General features: G+C 42.7%; 1 protein-coding gene across 1 annotated transcript; it reads left to right on the forward strand.

Moving 5' to 3' along the window:
- The first annotated feature begins 4962 nt into the window (after positions 1 to 4962).
- On the forward strand, positions 4963 to 19230 carry LOC139336164 (sodium channel regulatory subunit beta-4-like). Its single transcript, XM_070970109.1, has 5 exons — positions 4963 to 5942; positions 16025 to 16188; positions 16390 to 16609; positions 16819 to 16948; positions 17843 to 19230. The coding sequence occupies exons 1-5, from the start codon at positions 5849 to 5851 to the stop codon at positions 17934 to 17936; spliced, it is 702 nt and encodes a 233-aa protein (XP_070826210.1). The 5' UTR covers positions 4963 to 5848; the 3' UTR covers positions 17937 to 19230.
- Positions 19231 to 19380: the final 150 nt, after the last annotated feature.

A 19380-nucleotide genomic window follows, 5' to 3' on the forward strand; every position in this document is an offset into this window, starting at 1 on the left:
TCAAGAAACACTGTGTCTGTCACAGGGCTGGCATCTATAGACCAACAACCATTTACAACTACACTGTGGAGGGAAACCAAAAAAACCCAGAGGATGCTGACACGAGGAGACGTGCAGTTTCCACACAGACAGGCCCCAGAAGGGACAAAGCTGGTCGGCCAATTTGAAACTTTCTGTCCCACCTTACTCTGTTTTCATCCCCTCATATCTTTCACCTCCCGGTGTTTCATTGAGTTTACAAAACAGTGGCAATGCTGTACATTTTACTTAACTGTAACAGACTGGTACATCACTTACAGTGTATGATAGAGAATTGTGCATTTGTCTTTGACAGTACTACAGCGCAGGTATTATATGTATGTGAGCAGTAACTAGTCTGAAACCCAGAAAGCTGCAAGCTGATCTCACCAGAGAGGACAACCTGGAGCTGCACCACTGAGAATTAGCCAGAGGTGACTTTGTGAATGTAGAGTATGTATTTTCAGCTTTTGCAGACAAACAGGATTCATTCTGGTTCTGAGCTATAACCCAGACCACCAACAGCCTGAACCTAAGCCTAGTTTGAAGGCTTATCAGACATCAGGTAATACAGGGCAGTTTATTTCACTGTTCTGTGGAAAAGTTATCCAGGTGACAATCATTTAATCTTTAACTGCAACAATCCAGAGATAAATGGCAGGACAATGGCATTTGTGTTGCACAAAGCAGTCCACCAGCTGTGCTCTTAGACATCTTTGATTGACCAGTGCAGCACCGCTTCGTATGACGATGCAGAACGTTATGATAACAGCTGAGACTGGTTCAACTTTTTCTGGGTGACCTTGCGATTTTTTTTTTTTTTTGACAGAGCTGCCTTCGCATCCCCACTGCGTCAGCACAGTGACCTCGCTCGGAAAGAAGGGGTCTGTGTCATTTCACACATTGCTGTTGTCTGAACGCAGCCTAAGAAATGTTTCATTGATAATCACCATAGTTCACAGACGTGTGTCACTTAAAACAACATAGACGCTATAGTAAAACAGACTATTGTGCAGACTGTCTATGAGAGGCACAGAGTGTGAAAATAAATGATATCCATCTTTTCTTCAAGCATGTTATTTGTATTATATGATGAGTTAGAATTTAGCATTATTAAAAATCAATATACTGGAGCACCCCATATAAACAGCATAGTCTGCAGTTTATTAAAAATCATATTCAAGAAACAACCATGGAGGTAATTATTAAACCTTCATTTCCTAAAACCACAATAAAGAAAATAAAAATTACATCATGGCCACGATAATAGTAGGACACATTTTATGCACTTAAATTGATAAGATGGTATCAGATTAGAAGATTACAGGAAACTTTCTTCTGGTTGTATACAGCCAGTGATAAAGAAGAGACCATATAGGAGTATTTTAATGTTCTCGTTGCAGGTCCACACACACACACATACACAAATTGCAACCTTTTTTAACTTTTTTTTTTTGCAGTTAAATCTTCTCCACACCAAGCCAACATCTTGCCAGCATCAAGCAAATCATCACCGGTTTCCAACTACCCTCCTAACATCCAACTCCGAACCATGAGACCATACAAGGCTACACAACAACACCAACTGTGAGGCTGCAAGCCTCCAACACAAAATCTCCACAGAGAGGCCGGCTGCATGTCCTGCACAGGACTCATTACATACCAACACTGAAGCCTGCTGCATACCACTCTAACTTCCAAAGCAGATACGTGCGCATGTGTGTGCCTGTGAATCAGTATGTAGGCTACGAGAGACCTGCTCTTAACTTTAGACAGAACTCACCTTTTGATGGTCCCTGCTCCCCACCGACAGACAGGATGGACGGACAGACAAGAGGAGCACAAACCGCGGGGACAAAACAGATAGGAGAAAGAGAGGAAAGGCATGCAAAGACAGGTACAGTGGAAATAACAGCGAGTTAAAAGCATGCGACAATATGTAAAAACCAACAAAATGAAGGTAAAAAGAGGATGGGTATTGGAGAAGACAGATTGACCAGCTCAGATGAAGAAAAAGAGGAAGGACAGAAGAAAACGAGAGGTAGAGAGAGGCCCACCCCACTTGTCCTCCTCCACTCAGGATGCTTTCTGAAATCTGCTCACTCACCGGCTGGTGCAAAGAGAGAGAGAGAGAGAGAGAGAGAGAGAGAGGGAGAGAGGGAGGGAGGGGAAGAGGGAGGGGGATAGAGCAGGTCGAAGTATGGGGTGAGAGGAAGGTTAATCAGAGTGTGAGGTGAAAGTGGTGGGTGGGAGAGGATGGAGGTATGGAGACAGAGACAGAGAGAGGGAAGGGGCTGAGAGCTCAGTGTCTCTCAGTCGCTGTGTTCGGACCGGCTCAGCTGTGTGGCTTCACTGCAGCATTTCACTGCCTTGGCCGTCCCAGAAACAGATCCTCCACTCCCTCCCTCCCTCTCTCATCTCACCTCCCTCCTTTGCCTCCTGTCGTCTCTCCTTCCCTTCGCTCCTGTCGTCCCTCCACCTTCTCTCCTGTCCACTCTTCCCTCCTTGAACCTCTTTGCTCTCACCCCTCCTGATCCCTAACATCCTCCTCTCCTCTCATCAGTGTAATGTCCTCGTTTGCTCCGCCTTCCCTCCATACACAGCGTCCAAGGTCACCCTGTCCAGAGGCAGGTGTGTGTGCTCTCATGTGACTGTGTGTTGGCATGCATATGCAAAGATGCACATGTGCATGTATCGCTACATGTTTGCATTTCAATCTCCTTCTATGTATTTAACTCTAGTATCTATTTATCTTCATGGAGCTTGCAGCATTAAAGTACCATATGTGTCTCACTATCTGTCACTGCCCCCCCACACACACACTTGAACCTGGAAATGACATCAGATGCTAAGAGATTGATCACCTGACAACATGTGGATGTGAGTGTGCGCACGCATGTGTGTATGTGTGGGTGTTGGGGAGGTCAAGCATCCATCATGTCAGTATGGATAATTAAGAAAAAACGGGGAAAACACAGGAAATGAGAACTGCAAAGCGGAAGGGAGTACGCTTTTTTTCATTCCTATTATTTTGAAATACATCAAATCTATTTGTCATCTCTGTTGAAACTGCAGATGCACAGTAACACACAAATGATCATGAGATTTGCTCATTGAAAAATTAGTATAATAACTGTCAGGCTATGAGATAATCACAGAATAAGCTACAACCCACAATGTGCCAAAACTCTAGGGAGAAGAAAATGATGCCAAAACATCTCACATATCTGTGGTGCCAAGTCATCACAGAAATCACAAAAATGTGTTGAGTGATGCCAAGACCTCACAGAAATGCGCAGTCTCAATTTCAAAAGGCAGTTAAGACAAACGTTGTAGTTGCGTTGGAACACGCGCCAAAGTATCGATGACATTTATCCATTTTTTCTTACATGAAACAAAAGAAAGTGGATTTCTATTGTTCTCTGCAAGGTAATATCAGTTCACAGGCACTACACATAAACATCACCCAACCACAGCCGCACAAGAGAAACAACCCAGGAAGGAGAATAAACACTCTATAGCACAAAAATATGCACAGATTTATGTTTAGTGGCTAGCAAGGAGAGGATTCAAGCATCTGTGCCTGCAGCCAGACAAGCAGTCTGTGGCAATGTAGTGGGTGTGCTGAGTCTGAAGTGACTATGGTGACTTTGTGTATGACTGCTCTGATGCATGAATCATTTCCTGTGAAATGTGGATGGACCAAGGGTTTAGGGTTCAATTATGTTCCACAGTACAGCAGGTGTTGGCGAGGTTGTACATGGAGTGCTAGCAGTTTACAGATGATGAACAGTCCCCTTTGGCAGCCTCTGCAAGTCTGTAGAGTGTCAATCAAAAGTCTGTCCTTCCACCAATGTTCAACGAGGTATTTGATCTAGAATGCGTGCTAAATCCTTTGCTTGTTTACATTAAGTTTCATTTCTAGCGTGAAACTGGAAGCTGGACTGAGTGCAGAGAGACGGGCCTCGGGTGTGGCCCTGATGTGATGACACTGTTGATGTGTTGCTCGACAGGCGAGGAAGTCATGAATCCTGTGAATGAGGTCAGCCTCCACATTCGCGCTGTGGACTTTGGCGATCCTTCACTGCCACTGTGTTGTGTTGAAGGCTAAACTGAGATGGATGGCAAGTACGCTATGATTGTCTACTCTCCTGGTGGTTCCATGTTTTGTAACGTGGTGGGAATCACACATTGCTGCCCCTGTACACCTTGTGGTTTGTGACACCGCAGATCATAAGCTATGGGGGCCTTCTACGGTGTAGTTACCTGCGCTGAAAGTAATGATTTTATTAACAGACGATGGAGGACTGGCTCAGCTTTGGTGCACAGACCTTAAAGGATGTTGTCTGGGCCTTGTTCCCAGTTTGGCTTGAATCTACTGAGCTTCAGACAAAAGTGGTGTTTTGAAAACATAACAGAACAACAGAGGATGGTGACTATCTTTGCAGAAAAGCTGCAAAGTGTTATGTGTTATATCAAAATTGAAGCAGTGTTTAATTGTATAATGTAAATAATAGGCTCAACCCTGTGTTTATGCATGTGTAGTATACTGCATATGTGCCATACAATAGTACTTTTTAAATAAAGCAAAATAAAACAAATCCAGCAAAATATTTCGTATTCTCTTTAACAAACTCAACAGCATAGAAACACCATCATAAAACTGTTGTGCTTTTATTCAAAATATGCCCTTCCGAACACACAGTCCTACCGAAGACCTGAAGAAGCAAAGACAGACATAAAACATGAGTCATTTGATAGAAAACTTGCCAGTGGACAAGATCAGATCTCACTAATGCATTAGCCTGCCAAATCAGAGGTAGTCGGAGCATGAAATGGGAGACGCATGAAAGTGGAGACAGGAGTAAATGATGCAGTTAAGTCAGGGGTATGTGGAATGGGTGAAGCATCCAGCCCATATCCGACTCAGAGACCCTCTTGAGTAAGGCTGACTCAGCCTTACTGTGTTGGCTGCATGTGTGTATGTGCGTGCATGTGGCAGCAGTTATTACCCCCCCACCCCCTCCCATTTCATTCTCTCCCCTCCTCCCCTCTCTCACTCTCTCTTCACCCCTACCTCTGCAGTACCTCTCCTGCTCATTCCTCCCTGTGCCGGCTGGGGAGACACGCGCTTTCTGCTTTTCTGCCTTGGCTGCTGGCTCTGCTCCAGCATCCCTTCGTGCCTCTTGTGTGCTCTTCCACCTCCCACCCTCCCACCCCCCTCCAGCCTATGCCTCCCCCTGTGGGGTTTGCTGGCCAGCCTGATTCCCCGGCTGTTGCTGCTGCTGCTGCTGCTGCTGCTGCTGCTGCCGCCGCTGCCGCCTCTGCTGGAGCAGTGGAGCTGACTGACGCTGCGCTGCTACTGCTCTGCCTCGCTTCCCCTCTCTGCCTCACGCTCTCCTTTGCCGGATAATCAGTCTGCAAGAAACAGCGACAGGACAAGAATAGGAAGGGAGGGAGAGAGACGGACAGCCTGCGCTCTTCATCCAACTGCTGCATTCTTCAGCTTGTCTTCCCCTGTGCTTTCCTGGGCTGCTGCTGGAGCGCAGCGCAGGGAACGGCCGGTCGGGAGAAAGCTCCCTGAAGGAATTTATCCTCCTCCCTCTGTTCATTTCTGGGACAGAGTGCAGAGGAGGAGAGAAGAGGGAGGGACTGAAAGCAGGACTTCAGACTCACACTGCACAGCTCAGTGTCCCGCCTTGCTCCAGAGACACGCACGCACACACACACACATTTGCATAGATTGGACTCAGTTCAGGCTGAGCAGACTGGCAGACAGGGACAGAAGACACACAGACAGACAACAACACAGACTGACAGACTTGGCGTCATGGCGTCAGTGGACAGCACCGGTTCAAGTGTTTCTGGTCGACTGAGATCAGGGGATCTACTTCATGCTGGTCTGGCAGTTGCACTGCTGCTGGGTGAGTTATACTTCTCTCTATACCTTCAGCTGCCCTGTCATTCCTTACTCCTCCACTATACCTCTATATTACACCACAACATCGCACTTCTATCCATTGCTTTCATGCCAGGTTGTGATTGGGTGAATTCCTCTTATTTTCTATACATTTAAACTTGTTCCCATGCCCTCCACACCTTCCTCTATTGCTCATTTTGCTCCCATTGTTTCAGTATTTTCTATGCCAGTCGGGGTGGGTGGTTCACTTTAAATCCATACCTTGTTTATATTACTCCACGCCAACATATGCTGTTCTATCTCCCCGCTTCAGCTTCTCCTGTCTCATCATTCTCTTTCCACACCTGAGGGCAGAAATGCACAGTGATGTCATGGGTGATGTTTACTTGTTGCTGCACTGAGGGCATCAAGGTCAATAACATCAGACCCTTGTTAATCAGAACTTAAATATCTGGCTGCTGGGCTGGATGAGTGATGGGATTAACGAGTCTTCGTGCATGTTTTTGATACGGTGGCATTTTTGAGGGGAAGTCAATACAAGGGAAAGAAAAGCATGTAGAAAAACGGCTCTCAGAGAACATAAAAACATCCATTACAGTTCACATTTGTGTGTGTGCGTGTGTGTGTAGTATTACTGGTAGTGACGTACGGTGCAGTGGTGATCTGTGCTTTTGCTCAAACACTCCCTGATTTTGTTGTAGCGCCCAATAGTGCCCCCACATCCCATTATTTCCCTTTAGCTCCCAGTTCTGTGGAAACTCAGCACAGTTCACAGCTGAGCCATAAGGCACAATTTCACTGTTTCATATTTCATGTTTTGCTGGTTTTTATGTCCATACTACAACTAAGAAATTCCATGCAGAATTGTTTTCTAGAGGCAGAATTTACCTTAACTGAAATATTGTGCAATTTTAATGGTTTACTTACACATTAATTTTCTTTTTTTCCATTTGGGAATTTTCAAAGTAAATTGTGCACTATATAGATATATTATTCTAGAAATATTCACACTTTTTATGTTGTCCATTGAAGACATGAAGAGAAAACAGATTTGTATTGCACTTCGGTCAAGATGATGCCTGCATTACAGATGACTTCAGAAACAACTTCCACTAGAGCGTCCTTTGTGTCAATGGCCCCAGTGAGACCAGTGTCACACTAAATGCCTGTACATATGGCTGTCACTACATGACATGGTGGAACTTATTTTTGTTTCCTGTGAGAAACCTTTCTATAAAAGATGATGGGACGAACTTCTTTGTGTTATTTAATAATGAATAAGAGGAGGTTTACAGAGCAATCATGCACACAGCACTAAAAGATGAAAGGACAGAGCTCATACACCAGACTTTGGTATTAGAGGCCTGACCCTGAACAAGGTTCAAGACTGCCTTGTATGAATGTTCAGTTCAGTTTGACGCAACACCAAGCGGTGGGAAGAAACTGAGTCCAAGGTTAAATGAAACGAAGGCACACAAGGCGGCTGCCTCCTCCGATGTGAAGCATTTGGTCAGATTAAACACGAATGAATGCACAATAGTTGGCACACAAGGTTCAACAGTCATTTCAGGTCCCACATACCATAAAAAACAGTTATACGATACATTGGCATTACACATGACATGATGAAAACTTTATTTATCAATAATGAACTCGTAGAATATGACAAAATCTTACAAGGAAATATCAGCTTAAGAAAGAGGACAAAAATACTGGTTGTGGGTCACACACAGAGACAAAGCCGAATCCAACACCATCATTTATGCACCATTTTGCTTGTGTCATTTTGACACAATATTTGGGTAAAACCATTGTGCTGAAAGGTCAGTAGCACTTTGGAATGTCACTTAATATGCTGACCCCATATTATAAGCAGTGAGAAATGTTTACAAATTAGAACCACGTGCACGCTTGTGATTCTACACCCCAATGTAAAACGGGTACAAAACCAAAGCTAATCTCAGGTGACCAATTTGGACTCCCAGAATTTGTTTTGAACACTATGTTGGCTTTGGTTAAATGAGTTAGTATAGTGTTGGTAGTGTAGAGTTGAATGCCAATCTGCATGTTTAATTATGTGGCTTCAGCTTCGGGGTATTTGCTGTTGTAATTAGCAGGTCACCTTCTTTTATTTTGTTCTAAATTGCTACAAGGTCTGGTGAATCTGATGAAGCTGATGCAAGATAAGATAACGTTGTTTCAAAGGTAAAATGACAGAATCAACAGAACTGCCACCAGAAAGTTAAGCCAAGTGTATGAATGTGGAATTTTACGTCTAACGGGCCACCGGTGTGGAAGTTAACTCCCTCTGGTGTGCTGACAGTGTTTTAAAGGAACACACTCCCATACAGAGCTCTAAATCTGAAACTTATAATCCAAAAACCTTTTCACCCCTTATCTCTCTCCCATATCTCCTTTGTGGCAGCACTGTCCATCTCTATTCTCCACTATTACAACTTATCATCATTGTGCATTTTTCATCTGTATTCTGCAATGCTAGACGTTGTATTTGCACAGCCTTTGTCTATCTGAATATGCACATCACACATCTGTTGAAATCCCATGTCTACATAGAAACACACAGCTGTCGCTCTTATTTTCCTAGATTCCAGTAATCTTCATCAAAACACTGCAGCATTCTCTCTCAACAGACCCCTTCGCAACAGAAAAGGAAGCCAGGGAAAACACAAAAAACAAAGTGAAACAAAGGCCCAACCAAAGCCAGATGTGGAATGAAAATATGATGAAACTCGTTGTTTCCAAGGGTCCTGCCTCACTACTTAACAATCAACTCATTTTTCTTGTAATTTATACTTTTGATACAATAATCAGAGATATGATACGTGAAATATGACAGTAACTTCTTATGAGTATCGCTCATTACTCACACACAGATGCCACTGATGATACAAACCTCCATTATGACAGCACCACAGACTACATCACGAACCAAATACTCTTCAGAAAACAAAGATCTGTCCTGGCTTGAAACCACTTTCATCAGTCTATGGCGCCACATGTTAACATATAAGGGATAATACAACAACTTGTAACAGTTGTAAACAGTTGTGGTGCAATGAGGCAGACAGATGCAGAGCAGCCCAGGTTACAGCCATTACCACTACCGTTTCATCAGTAGTTGGCATATAAATGCGATGACATGTGCATGTTGTTACTTGTTTGCGTGGTTATCGTGTTACATAAGTGTGTATCCGTACGCGCAGTGTGCACCTTGAACACCATTGATTGAGTTACTTAGCTGCTGCTGTAATTCTCTGCTCTGCTGTCACTCACTCACCTTGGAGAGGACATCTCACTCCCCTCATCTCTCTCTCTCTCTCTCTCTCTCTCTCTCTCTCTCTCTCTCTCCATCCCTCGTGACCCCTTCCATCACTTCCTTCACACTTTACATCCTTCAATACATCCTCTGCTCCTCCATTCATGTCTCTCCTCCCTGTCCATTCCCTCCCTTCTCTCTTACCCTTCCCATCAATTCTCTCTCTCTTTCTCAGAGAGGTAATAGTGTCCTCGGTCAGTTCTCTATGGGTTCACTCGGAAATACATTAACCCTTCAATCTCTGGCCTACTTAAAAAAAAAAAAAAACCTCACCTTGACAGACAGCCAAGGACACACACACAAGCGCGTGCACACACACACACACACACACACACACACACACACACACACACACACACACACACACAGAGTTAGTTGCTTTTCCTCCCATCAGTGATTCAGATATTGATGTTTCCCAACTGGAACAAAGAGATATTTGATAGTGGAGCTAAAAATATCATTACGGTCTATTACTTGTGTACGCATGCACACAAAAGCCACACAAACATGACGAGCACATCACATTACTATAGTATGTGAATCTGTGGGTGTTGTCAGGACAAACTGTGAAGATAGAGGAAGAGTAGAGAAGAGGAAGGGGGGCGGAGAGAAAAAAGGATAGTAGAGAGCAGAGGTGTAAAACGAGGGGGGTGTGAAATCTATTTCTAGGCACGAGGGGGGACACTCCTCACAGATATGTAAAACATCATCATGCTCCCAGCGTGGACAGACACACTGCATAAGCCATTTAGAGGAGAGATTCTCCCTTGTTTTCCCTCGCTTTGCTTTTCATCATTATTCCCTCTGGAGCACTCAAGCTGAACAATTAATTGAAATGTTATGGTAATCGCAATATGGCCAAGTGCAATATCCAAATTGCAGGAGCTGCAGTTTTGGTGACGAAGGTAAAATGTGTCAGAACATTCCATTATAAATGAAGCATTGTGGTGCTACAGAGATGCTCTGGCCTATAAATCATAGTCTCCAGAAGTAAGGGAACATGCTTGTTTGGTACAGACTCCAGCAAAAACCACATCATCATGATTTTCTTTTTTCTTTTTTTTCTTTTTTTCAGGAAAAATGAAATGCAAAACCACTTGAATTGTGATTCATATCACAATTGTAATATCTGTTTAAATAATCGCACTATGATGCTTTTTACATATTGTTCAGTCCTAGCACTTAATTGCAAATCTTGCTCTGTGGCATTGTCCCATTAATTATTGATAGAGCGTATGAGATTATTCATTAATCTACTTAACAGTTTAAAAGGGACCCTAAGGATTCAGACCAGCAGCCAGCTACAGAAAACATTTAAAGCCTTAAAGATGTCAGTGATTCCACAACTGTTCCACAGCAACAAGACACAAACATACACAGGCCAGCTCCCCACATCTCTCTTCTTCTTATATAGTTACAGCCTCCCTGAGGAACAAGTTCTGAGTGCAAGTGAGACAGAAAGACTGAGGGAAAAAAGTGAGCAAGAAAGCAGCGCTGCAAATAAAAAGAATTATAAGAGCCCATTAAAAGAGAGCAAAACCAGAAACCAGAAAAAGAACAAGGAGAACCCAAGCGGTCTGAGTTGTTACTGAAGGTAGAAGAGACGACTACAGAGGAGAGGTAAAAATATTTCAGATGTTAGCAGACAAGAGAAGGGCCGAGACTGAGATGACAGAGGAGCAAATTCATAAGAAAAAAAAGTGCCACCAAACCGTACACGCTGACATGACGCGGTACTACTGCAACATTCAGAGATTTAGCACTTCACCACAAATCAACCTGACAGCTACTAGAAAATCATTCCTATAAATTATCTTGTGAGGCATTTTTTTTAATGCACAAATCTATCTCGTTAGCCTTCTCTTGAACTATGAGACTTGACAGACCAGACACTCATCGAAGAGGTAAATTAAATTCATGCACAGCACATTTAATTGCTGAGATCTGGGGTGTGCTCACCACTGTTTCCCTGATGATCACAAAACCCTGAAGTTCTGAATTAGTCATAAGTAATAACTTAGGGACGACTGCATTAACGTATTTGCATGAACATATTTGCATGCATGTGTGTGTGTGTGTGTGTGTGTGTGTGTGTGTGTGTGTGTGTGTGTGTGTGTGTGTGTGTGTGTGTGTACTTGAAACACACCTGTTACTGTCATAAACTGAGAGAATACTGAAAAATCACAGATGTGTTGCATTCAGGCCAGCACAACTAGGCCTAAGGGATATCAAGACGGAGAGAAAACACAAAAACAATAATGATACATCTGCTGGCTCACACTGTATTTATCATCCTCACCCACTGACTGATCAAGACTTTCATGTTGCTCGCGCCACTGAACCTGCTAGACACTGCAGTAAATTATGAATAAGTAAAGACCGGGTCATTTTTGAACGATGGCTGTGTTTGATTTTTCGCCCTGACACAAGCCACATCTGTACATTAAAACACAGAGAATAAGCAAAGGCTGAACAAGGATTAAATGCAATGTGACGCTAGCGCTCCTAACATAATGTGTTTCTAGAACTTCTAGTCTTTTTCATTCAAAATTCAATTCACTGCAAATCTTTTCTTTTTATCCAACACAAAATAGCAAAAAAATCGCAATTCATCTGAATTTACAGTGAACTACCCCAACTGATTAGAGTGTGTCCCGAGCATTTAACACCCAATGCGTTATAGCATTGGGTGTTAAGTGACGTCATCCAAAATGACCAGAGGGACTCCAGTGTTTTAATGTTTTCTTAATAATGATGTCCTCACAGAGGTGCAAAGCAGGCGGCGTGAAATTCTTCTAAAGATGTAAGTCCTTCACAAACACATAGGCATACATGTACTCTAACACTGTTTGCACCATGTCCAAGTGCAACGTGATCCTGAGCAGGTCAGTGTGGAGAAGAGCATTTATAAATAGTCCCCAAGTGTGTGACCAAAGCACCGGAGCAACAATCTGAGAATTATACCAGCTGTCCAACACAACCTGACGTAACATAACCTGCATAACCCGGCCAGCAAGATCCAAATACCAACACGAGATAAGCTGTTGCTTTTGGAAGATGAAGGAGTTACCATGTGTTTTCTGCTTTGCATAACAGGGCACTAATATTATTTTGTGATTAACTGGATTGATGTTTTTGTTTTGATTTGGGCACATTTGCTGCCTCTGTTGGCTTGTTCACATGTCAATTATTCCCAGAGTGTCAAATACCACACACCCCTTGATGTCTCATGCAGACACACAAGATACCCTTGAGAGTCGGTATGAGACACACTAACTCCACTGTAAACCCATCCACGGCAACATTAGACGCCCAGAGCAACTGCTCTGGCTGTCCAACACGTTCTCATCCCAGCGATGCACCAAGCTTTCCTGCCAGAAAGCCTTTCTAACGCGCTGTTAATGTTGTGAAACGGTCACAGTTTGGTTAGGTTTAGGAAAAGATTATTCATTTTTGGTTGCACAGAGGACACGAACCTTAGTCTGCTGAGTGAAAGTCATGTGTTTGACCCATCCATCCACCTCACTTTCCTCCAAGTGTGGACTTCCTTGCTCTTTGCACTATGTCACATTGCTCTAAGCATCTAATATTGCTGCAGATGGGTTTACAGTGGAGTTACCTGAATGCCCGGGTACCTAGTGTGTATACATGAGATGCTGAGGGACGTGACAAAGTGTTATTGGCAGTGGTATTGACACCCTGGGAATGAGACAGGTCTGGTCACCTTGCTAAATGTGCATTCAGGAGCTGTGAATGCAATGATAGAATTGAATAAATAACTTGTGCTTGTAAGTTTGATGACTTTAAACTTCACAACCTCAAAAAGGCCTTATTTTTCAGTGTACTTCTATATTTGTATAAATTTGTATTTAAAAAGAGAGACATGACACCTTTTGCATGTATCTTTTGTATATCCAGAGAGAGAGATGCTGTTACTGTTGCTCTCCCTGAGATCTTCCATTTTTTTCTGTTAAATGGATTTTGGGGGGAGTTTTTCCTTATCTGAAGCGAGGGTCTAGGGGCAGATTGTGCCAGATGCTGTACAGACTGTAAAGTCCCTTGAGGCTAATTGTGATACTAGGCTATACAAATAAAAATTGACTTGATGTGACTAGTGACTGACTTGGACTTAATTAATGCAGGACACTTGAAAGAGCACACTTTCAAAAGACGGCGGACAATTGCTCATTCAGTCCTTGGGGTTATAGTCTTCAAATTCCCCCCAAAATCCAGTAACATCCTGTCCTCAACAACATGTTTTCCATATTCCCCTCTGCTTGGCCCCTGTCTACAATCACTGGCAGTGTGTCATTACAATGGGACTATGCACAAAGCCAGAAGGAGGCGGGAGAAAACAGGGATTTTCTGGAAACAGAATAAAATGAGGTCACTATATTTTGCACAGTGCTAGCATTGATGACCGGAACGACTTGATACTCTTCCCCGAACCCAGATTAAAAGAAAGTTAACTGGTGGCCGCAGGATCAGATCCAGAGCAGGCTTAAGAAGGTTCTAAGTAGAGCTTCAAAATGCAAAAAGAATAAATGGGAGTGAGACAAAAAAAAAAAAAAAAAATGAGTAAGCAATTTATTGCAAAAAAGTATTAAACTGAAATAGGCTGTTCATCACCCGATCAAAAGTTTAAGACCATATCTCAAAAAAAAAAAAAAAACAAAACCAAAACCCCCCTAAAATAGAAATAAAATTTTCAAAAAAGAACTCAGTAATGAGTAGCTGCGCCATTGTTGTTAATCACCTCAAAAATTCATTTCAGCATGCTTGATGCTTGTGTTTCCAGGAGGCTAGTGGGAATGTTGCTCCATGCGGTGAAGATGGCTTTATGGAGGGCATCCACTGTCTGGAACTGGTGTCCATTTTTGTAAACTTCCCTTGCCATCCAACCCCAAATGTTGTCAATTGGATTTAGATCAGGGGAACACGCAGGATGGTCCAAAAGAGTGATGTTATTTCTCTGGAAGAAGTCCTTTGTCAGGTGGGCATTGTGAACTGCAGCGTTGTCCTGTTGAAAAACCCAGTCATCACCACACAGACGATGGCCTTCAGTCATGAGGGATGCCCCCCTGCAACATCTCCACATAGCCAGCTGCCATTTGACGCCTCTGCACAACCTGAAGCTCCATTGTTCCATTGAAGGAAAAAGCCCCTCAGATGATGATGGCGCCCCCTCCACTGTGCCGTGGGAAAACATCTCAGACGGGATCTCCTTGTCATGCCAGTAACGTTGGAAGCCATCAGGACCGTCAAGGTTAAATTTTTTCTCATCAGAGAATAAAACTTTCTTCCACCTTTCAATGTCCCATGTTTGTTGCTCTCGTGCAAACTCCAAATGGGCAATTTTGTGCCGTTGAAGGAGACGAGGCCTTTGAAGAAGTTTTTTGTTCTTAAAACCCTTCTCTCGCAGATGCTGTCTGATGGTTATGGGACTGCAGTTGGCACCAGTGACAAGCTTAATTTGGGCCGAGGATTGTCCCGTGTCTTGACGGACAGCCAATTGGATCCTCCGGCTCAGGGCCAGTGAATTTTTTTTGGGTCTACCACTTGACTTTTTTGTCCCATAACCCTCAGGATCATTTAAGAAGTTTAAAATGACTGTCTTACTACATCTGGCCTCAGCAGCAATGGCACACTGCGAGAGGCCTTGCTTATGCAGCTCAACAATCCGACCGCGTTCAAAGAGAGAAAGCTTTTTTGCCTTTGCCATCAGGAGGTCATGACAGTGTGGATACCTGACAGAAAATGACACTGAATCCACATTTTTGCGAAGATTTGGGCTTTTAAATGCTGTGGTCTTCAACTTTTGATCAGCTGATGAACAGCCTATTTCAGTTTAATGCTCATTTGCAATAATTACTTGCCTACTTTTTTTTTTGTCTCACTCCCATTTCTTCTTTTTGCATTTTGAAGCTCTACTTAGAACCTTCTTAAGATCCAACAGTGCAATTTTTCAACTGGTCTTAAAATTTTGATCAGGAGTGTGTGTGTGTGTGTGTGTGTGTGTGTGTGTGTGTGTGTGTGTGTGTGTGTGTGTGTGTGTATATATATATATATATATATATTTATTTATTTATTTATTTATTTATTTGTGTGACACAGATCAATCTCAATCAGTAAGATGTTGTCCGTTCCATTTTGGCTTGTTTTGGAGTTCCTTTCAAAATGCTGCAGCACATGATTATGGCAACATTATCAGCCATAAATTGTTTGAGATTCAAGACACTTAAAGACTTGTACAAAGAATAGTGAACATTGTTTGAGGACCATACGACATAGAAAAGATGGATTTCCAGAACTTAATCTCAGCCAGTGATGAGAGAATCTCTTATTTAATTGATATCACTATTAAAAAGGAAAAATGGAGTAGCGGAGGACAGAAGCTGTCATTTCATGAGCTGTACTTAGAGTAAGTAAGCTACTTAACTTTATAATGCCGCTACTCATCAGCAGCACTCATCTGCACAGTAATCCTAGCCCATCCCAGCATGCCAGCATACAAATGCTACTTTATCCCTTGTCGTTTTTGCACCCAAAAAATGGAGTAGCCTGAACTAAAACTGACCCTTGAGTGAAGTAGCCTGAACTATAACTGACCCCTTGATTTCTAGAATGTGTTGTTGGTGGTCTGTAATATACTGTACATGTGCTGAACTATGTTCTGTGTTTTCTTTTTATGTTAACCAAGGTTTTCTGTTTTTTTTCCTCTTAACCCTTTCCTTTCTCCTTTGCTTCAGGTGTATGGAGTGTTGGTGGACTGGAGGTCTCCACAGGTAAAGTGTCCTCGATTGAAGCAATGAATGGCTCCACAGTCCTGCTGCCCTGCACCTACTCCTCTTGTATTGGCATCAGAAACCTCTACTTCAACTGGCACTATAATGACAATGGAACCATGCTGAAGGTGCAGCACACAGACATGCAAGCATACAGTGCAAGTACAGTACAAGCAAACACAAAAATGGCCTTTATTGACTTTTTAGTTAGCTATATTTTAGGTTGACATATGCTGATGTAGGTCTGCATGCATATGGAAATACATCTCACTACCCACTGTTTATCCCTGTGGATCTAAGTGCACATACATGTGTCTGTGTGCGTGCAGTTATGTGAAGCTGTGATTCCCATTGAGGGCGTGGAGCCCAGGGTCAGCGTGTACCATGAACGTGTGGAGTTTGTCGGCTCTTCGAAGAGCAACAACATCTCCATCCTGCTGTGGAACATCACCTTTGAAGACAATGGAGAGTACATCTGTTTCGCCAGGAACCCAAAAGAGAAGAACCGCAACCACAGCGCTATCTTCACTCTTATAGTGGTGGACCAAAGTATGTGATACACCCGGCACACAAAAACACCTGACTTTATTTTGTACCTTCTATCAAGGGCTTGCACCTTCAAGCATTTAAAAACACAGAGTCTCGCTACTAGTGTCTCCCCTCACTCTTGCTAAGGCTCTACCTCTGCATTGTTTACGTCGTCTCGCTATCCTTGACTTTCTCCCTCACGGTGTCTTCCCCTCTCTCCCTCTTTTCAGTGAAGGAGGTTGACAACACTTTGACAGTCATCATTGTCTCAGTGCTGGGTGGAGTCATTGGCTTAGTTATCATTGTCATGGTGATAAAGGCCTTGGTTGTTCACTTCCTGCTGAAGGATGATGAGAAGAAGTGAGTAGATGACTGACTGACTTACTAACTGGGCGTGATAATTCATATTTTGTTGCACTGATTCCCTTCCTGCATTCAACCTCAGACTTTTATATCTGTCATATAGTGACTTACACTTTTTTTCTCATTAACATGGGCGTTTTTCAGACAGTCTGTGCATTGAGCTGTAATTTTCACGATAATGTGAGAGTAAACTCGGACATGCATCATCAAGCAGGGTAATTGCTATTTGAATTGCAAAATACTGTGAAAATGTATGAGTGAGAGAGGGAGAGAGACTATAGAACATGGCTTTTAGTAATGTGACTATGGATGAAATCATCTAAATGTCTTGATTTCATTGTGCTTTAACTGACAATGACTGCATGAAATGCAGTTTCATGGCAAGTTCCAACTGAAACTGTCATCTAAACTGGGTTAATATGAGACTAGACTACTGTTATATTTGCTTTACCACTTCTTAATAAATGTGACAATTGCTACACACAGGTACAGACCTGTCACAAAAATAATATCTGGCTGCTCATTGTGATGGCAGCTAATAAACAACAGAGAGACTCATGTGTCTCCATTTTGTCTTTTCACATCTATCACAATTGTTATGTCATGAGTGAGTCGCAAAGGCAGACATCTATTTATGAAATATGATTCTAAGTACACACAAAGAGTGGCAGGAGGCATCATCCTCAGACTTCTTAACTTCTCTGATATGTGTTTCACTAAAATCTTAATTACATATTTTCAATTTGTGTCCAACACAAGATTATTATATGGGGGTGAGGGTTAGGCTGTGTAAAATCCTTGCAGTATATATATATACTTTATATTTAGCCCTTATCGCTCTCATGTCCCTCCCTCAGTGGGTGTAACCTTTTGTTTCTCTGTCCCCTGCAGCAAAGAGTGCCTGGTGAGCTCCTCAGGGAATGACAACACAGAAAATGGACTTTCAGGAGCCAAAGCCGACAACAAAGGGACACCAAAGGCATGAGCAAATGCAAAGTATGTCTGTATGTTTGTATATATGTTAGACAAATGTACACGCTGAGAGGAAACGCTGATATCGATGGACTGTTTTATCTTACTAGTGGCTAACTACTACAACATGTAAATGTCTATTTTAAATCATGCTTGAGATTTGGGAAGTGTTGAATGTGCACAGGCCTGGATCCCGCCCTCACCTCCATGGCAGCCCATTTGTTACACAGTGTACAGCCCCTGCTATCGAATTCTGCTCCACATCTTACTGGAATCTCACACTTTCTCTGCAGCAGAGCCTCCAGTGAACTGTCTCTGCCGCCACTCATACATACTTGTGGCTTGCATTGTTGACATTTTCTTATTCAGGTTACATCTTCAAAGCAATGACTTTTCACTTTGAACCCTCCATAGTGTGCTACAACTAATAATACCTATTACATCAGTCTAGACGAGGAAGTGGATCCTCAGTTGTCTTAAGTTTTTTATTTATAGACAGAATTTCAATATTCAACTGCCAAAATACAGTCTCAATCTCAGTTGACAAGCTACAAGTATGTTTGAATTGCTGGAATTCATGGCGCTCGATGTTACCAAAACTGTAAGTCAAACCTGGACCCAAACTAACCAGTGGGAACACACACTTTGATGCCATGATGCATTGCCACAATCTATGAACTGCCATATGAACTGAAGAACAGCACAAAACTGCTGAGACGCTTCTCTCGAACCCCTCACTTGACACTTCAGAGCCTGTGAACCCAACCTGGAGGACCATTCAACAAGAGTTCTGTTTACAAATGGAAGCCAATTTTTTCCAGTCACAATTGAATACAATTTGCTCTAATCAAATCTGGAAAGTACTAATTTTTTAACACTGCTTGTAAATGGCATTTTAACATTTACTGATCTAGTACTAATACTGCAGTACTGATTGGTCATGTTTGAATACAGCTCACTCTTTTTCTGAGCAGCCAGCAAACCTTACGTTGGTTTGCTAGCGGTCTTTTCCCTGACCTTTTATTCAAGATATAACCATCAACCTTAACTACTGCCATGCCAGTCTGAACCTCAACTTGCACGTTTACTGCTGGGTCCAGGTTTGACACACTGCTGGGGGTGTTCGGTTCATTAACACTGAGAGCAGATTAATGTTTGCTAGCTAAGGCTGAGCACTGGGCTTCCTTAGGTGACCGGAGGATCCAGTTCTGCACAGGTTTTATTGTTTTGCTTTAGATGAAACACAGGTGCCTGTTCTGCTTCTGCTCCCTCTGCTGGTGGGAGGATAAAAACACAGAAAATTTATTAAAAAAAAAAAAAAACAACCCTAACCCTCATCAAAGACAATCCCCAGACTACCCAGCTCCCTATAGAAAGGAATGAACTTAATCATGCTGCTTCTGACAAATAACCAATGCATTTTTAGCATGTGCGCATTTTATATAACTTCATATAAG

Source organism: Chaetodon trifascialis, chromosome 9, assembly GCF_039877785.1.
Source record: "Chaetodon trifascialis isolate fChaTrf1 chromosome 9, fChaTrf1.hap1, whole genome shotgun sequence".
Classification (NCBI taxonomy): domain Eukaryota; kingdom Metazoa; phylum Chordata; class Actinopteri; order Chaetodontiformes; family Chaetodontidae; genus Chaetodon; species Chaetodon trifascialis.

What these genes read in the sequence shown, in the direction of transcription:
- LOC139336164 (XM_070970109.1), top strand. Translation starts at nt 5,849, where the DNA reads ATGGCGTCAGTGGACAGCACCGGTTCAAGTGTTTCTGGTCGACTGAGA. An exon ending in ACAATGGAACCATGCTGAAG is followed by an intron (nt 16,189 to 16,389) that starts GTGCAGCACACA and finishes GTGTGCGTGCAG; the next exon opens with TTATGTGAAGCTGTGATTCC. An exon ending in CTGAAGGATGATGAGAAGAA is followed by an intron (nt 16,949 to 17,842) that starts GTGAGTAGATGA and finishes TGTCCCCTGCAG; the next exon opens with CAAAGAGTGCCTGGTGAGCT.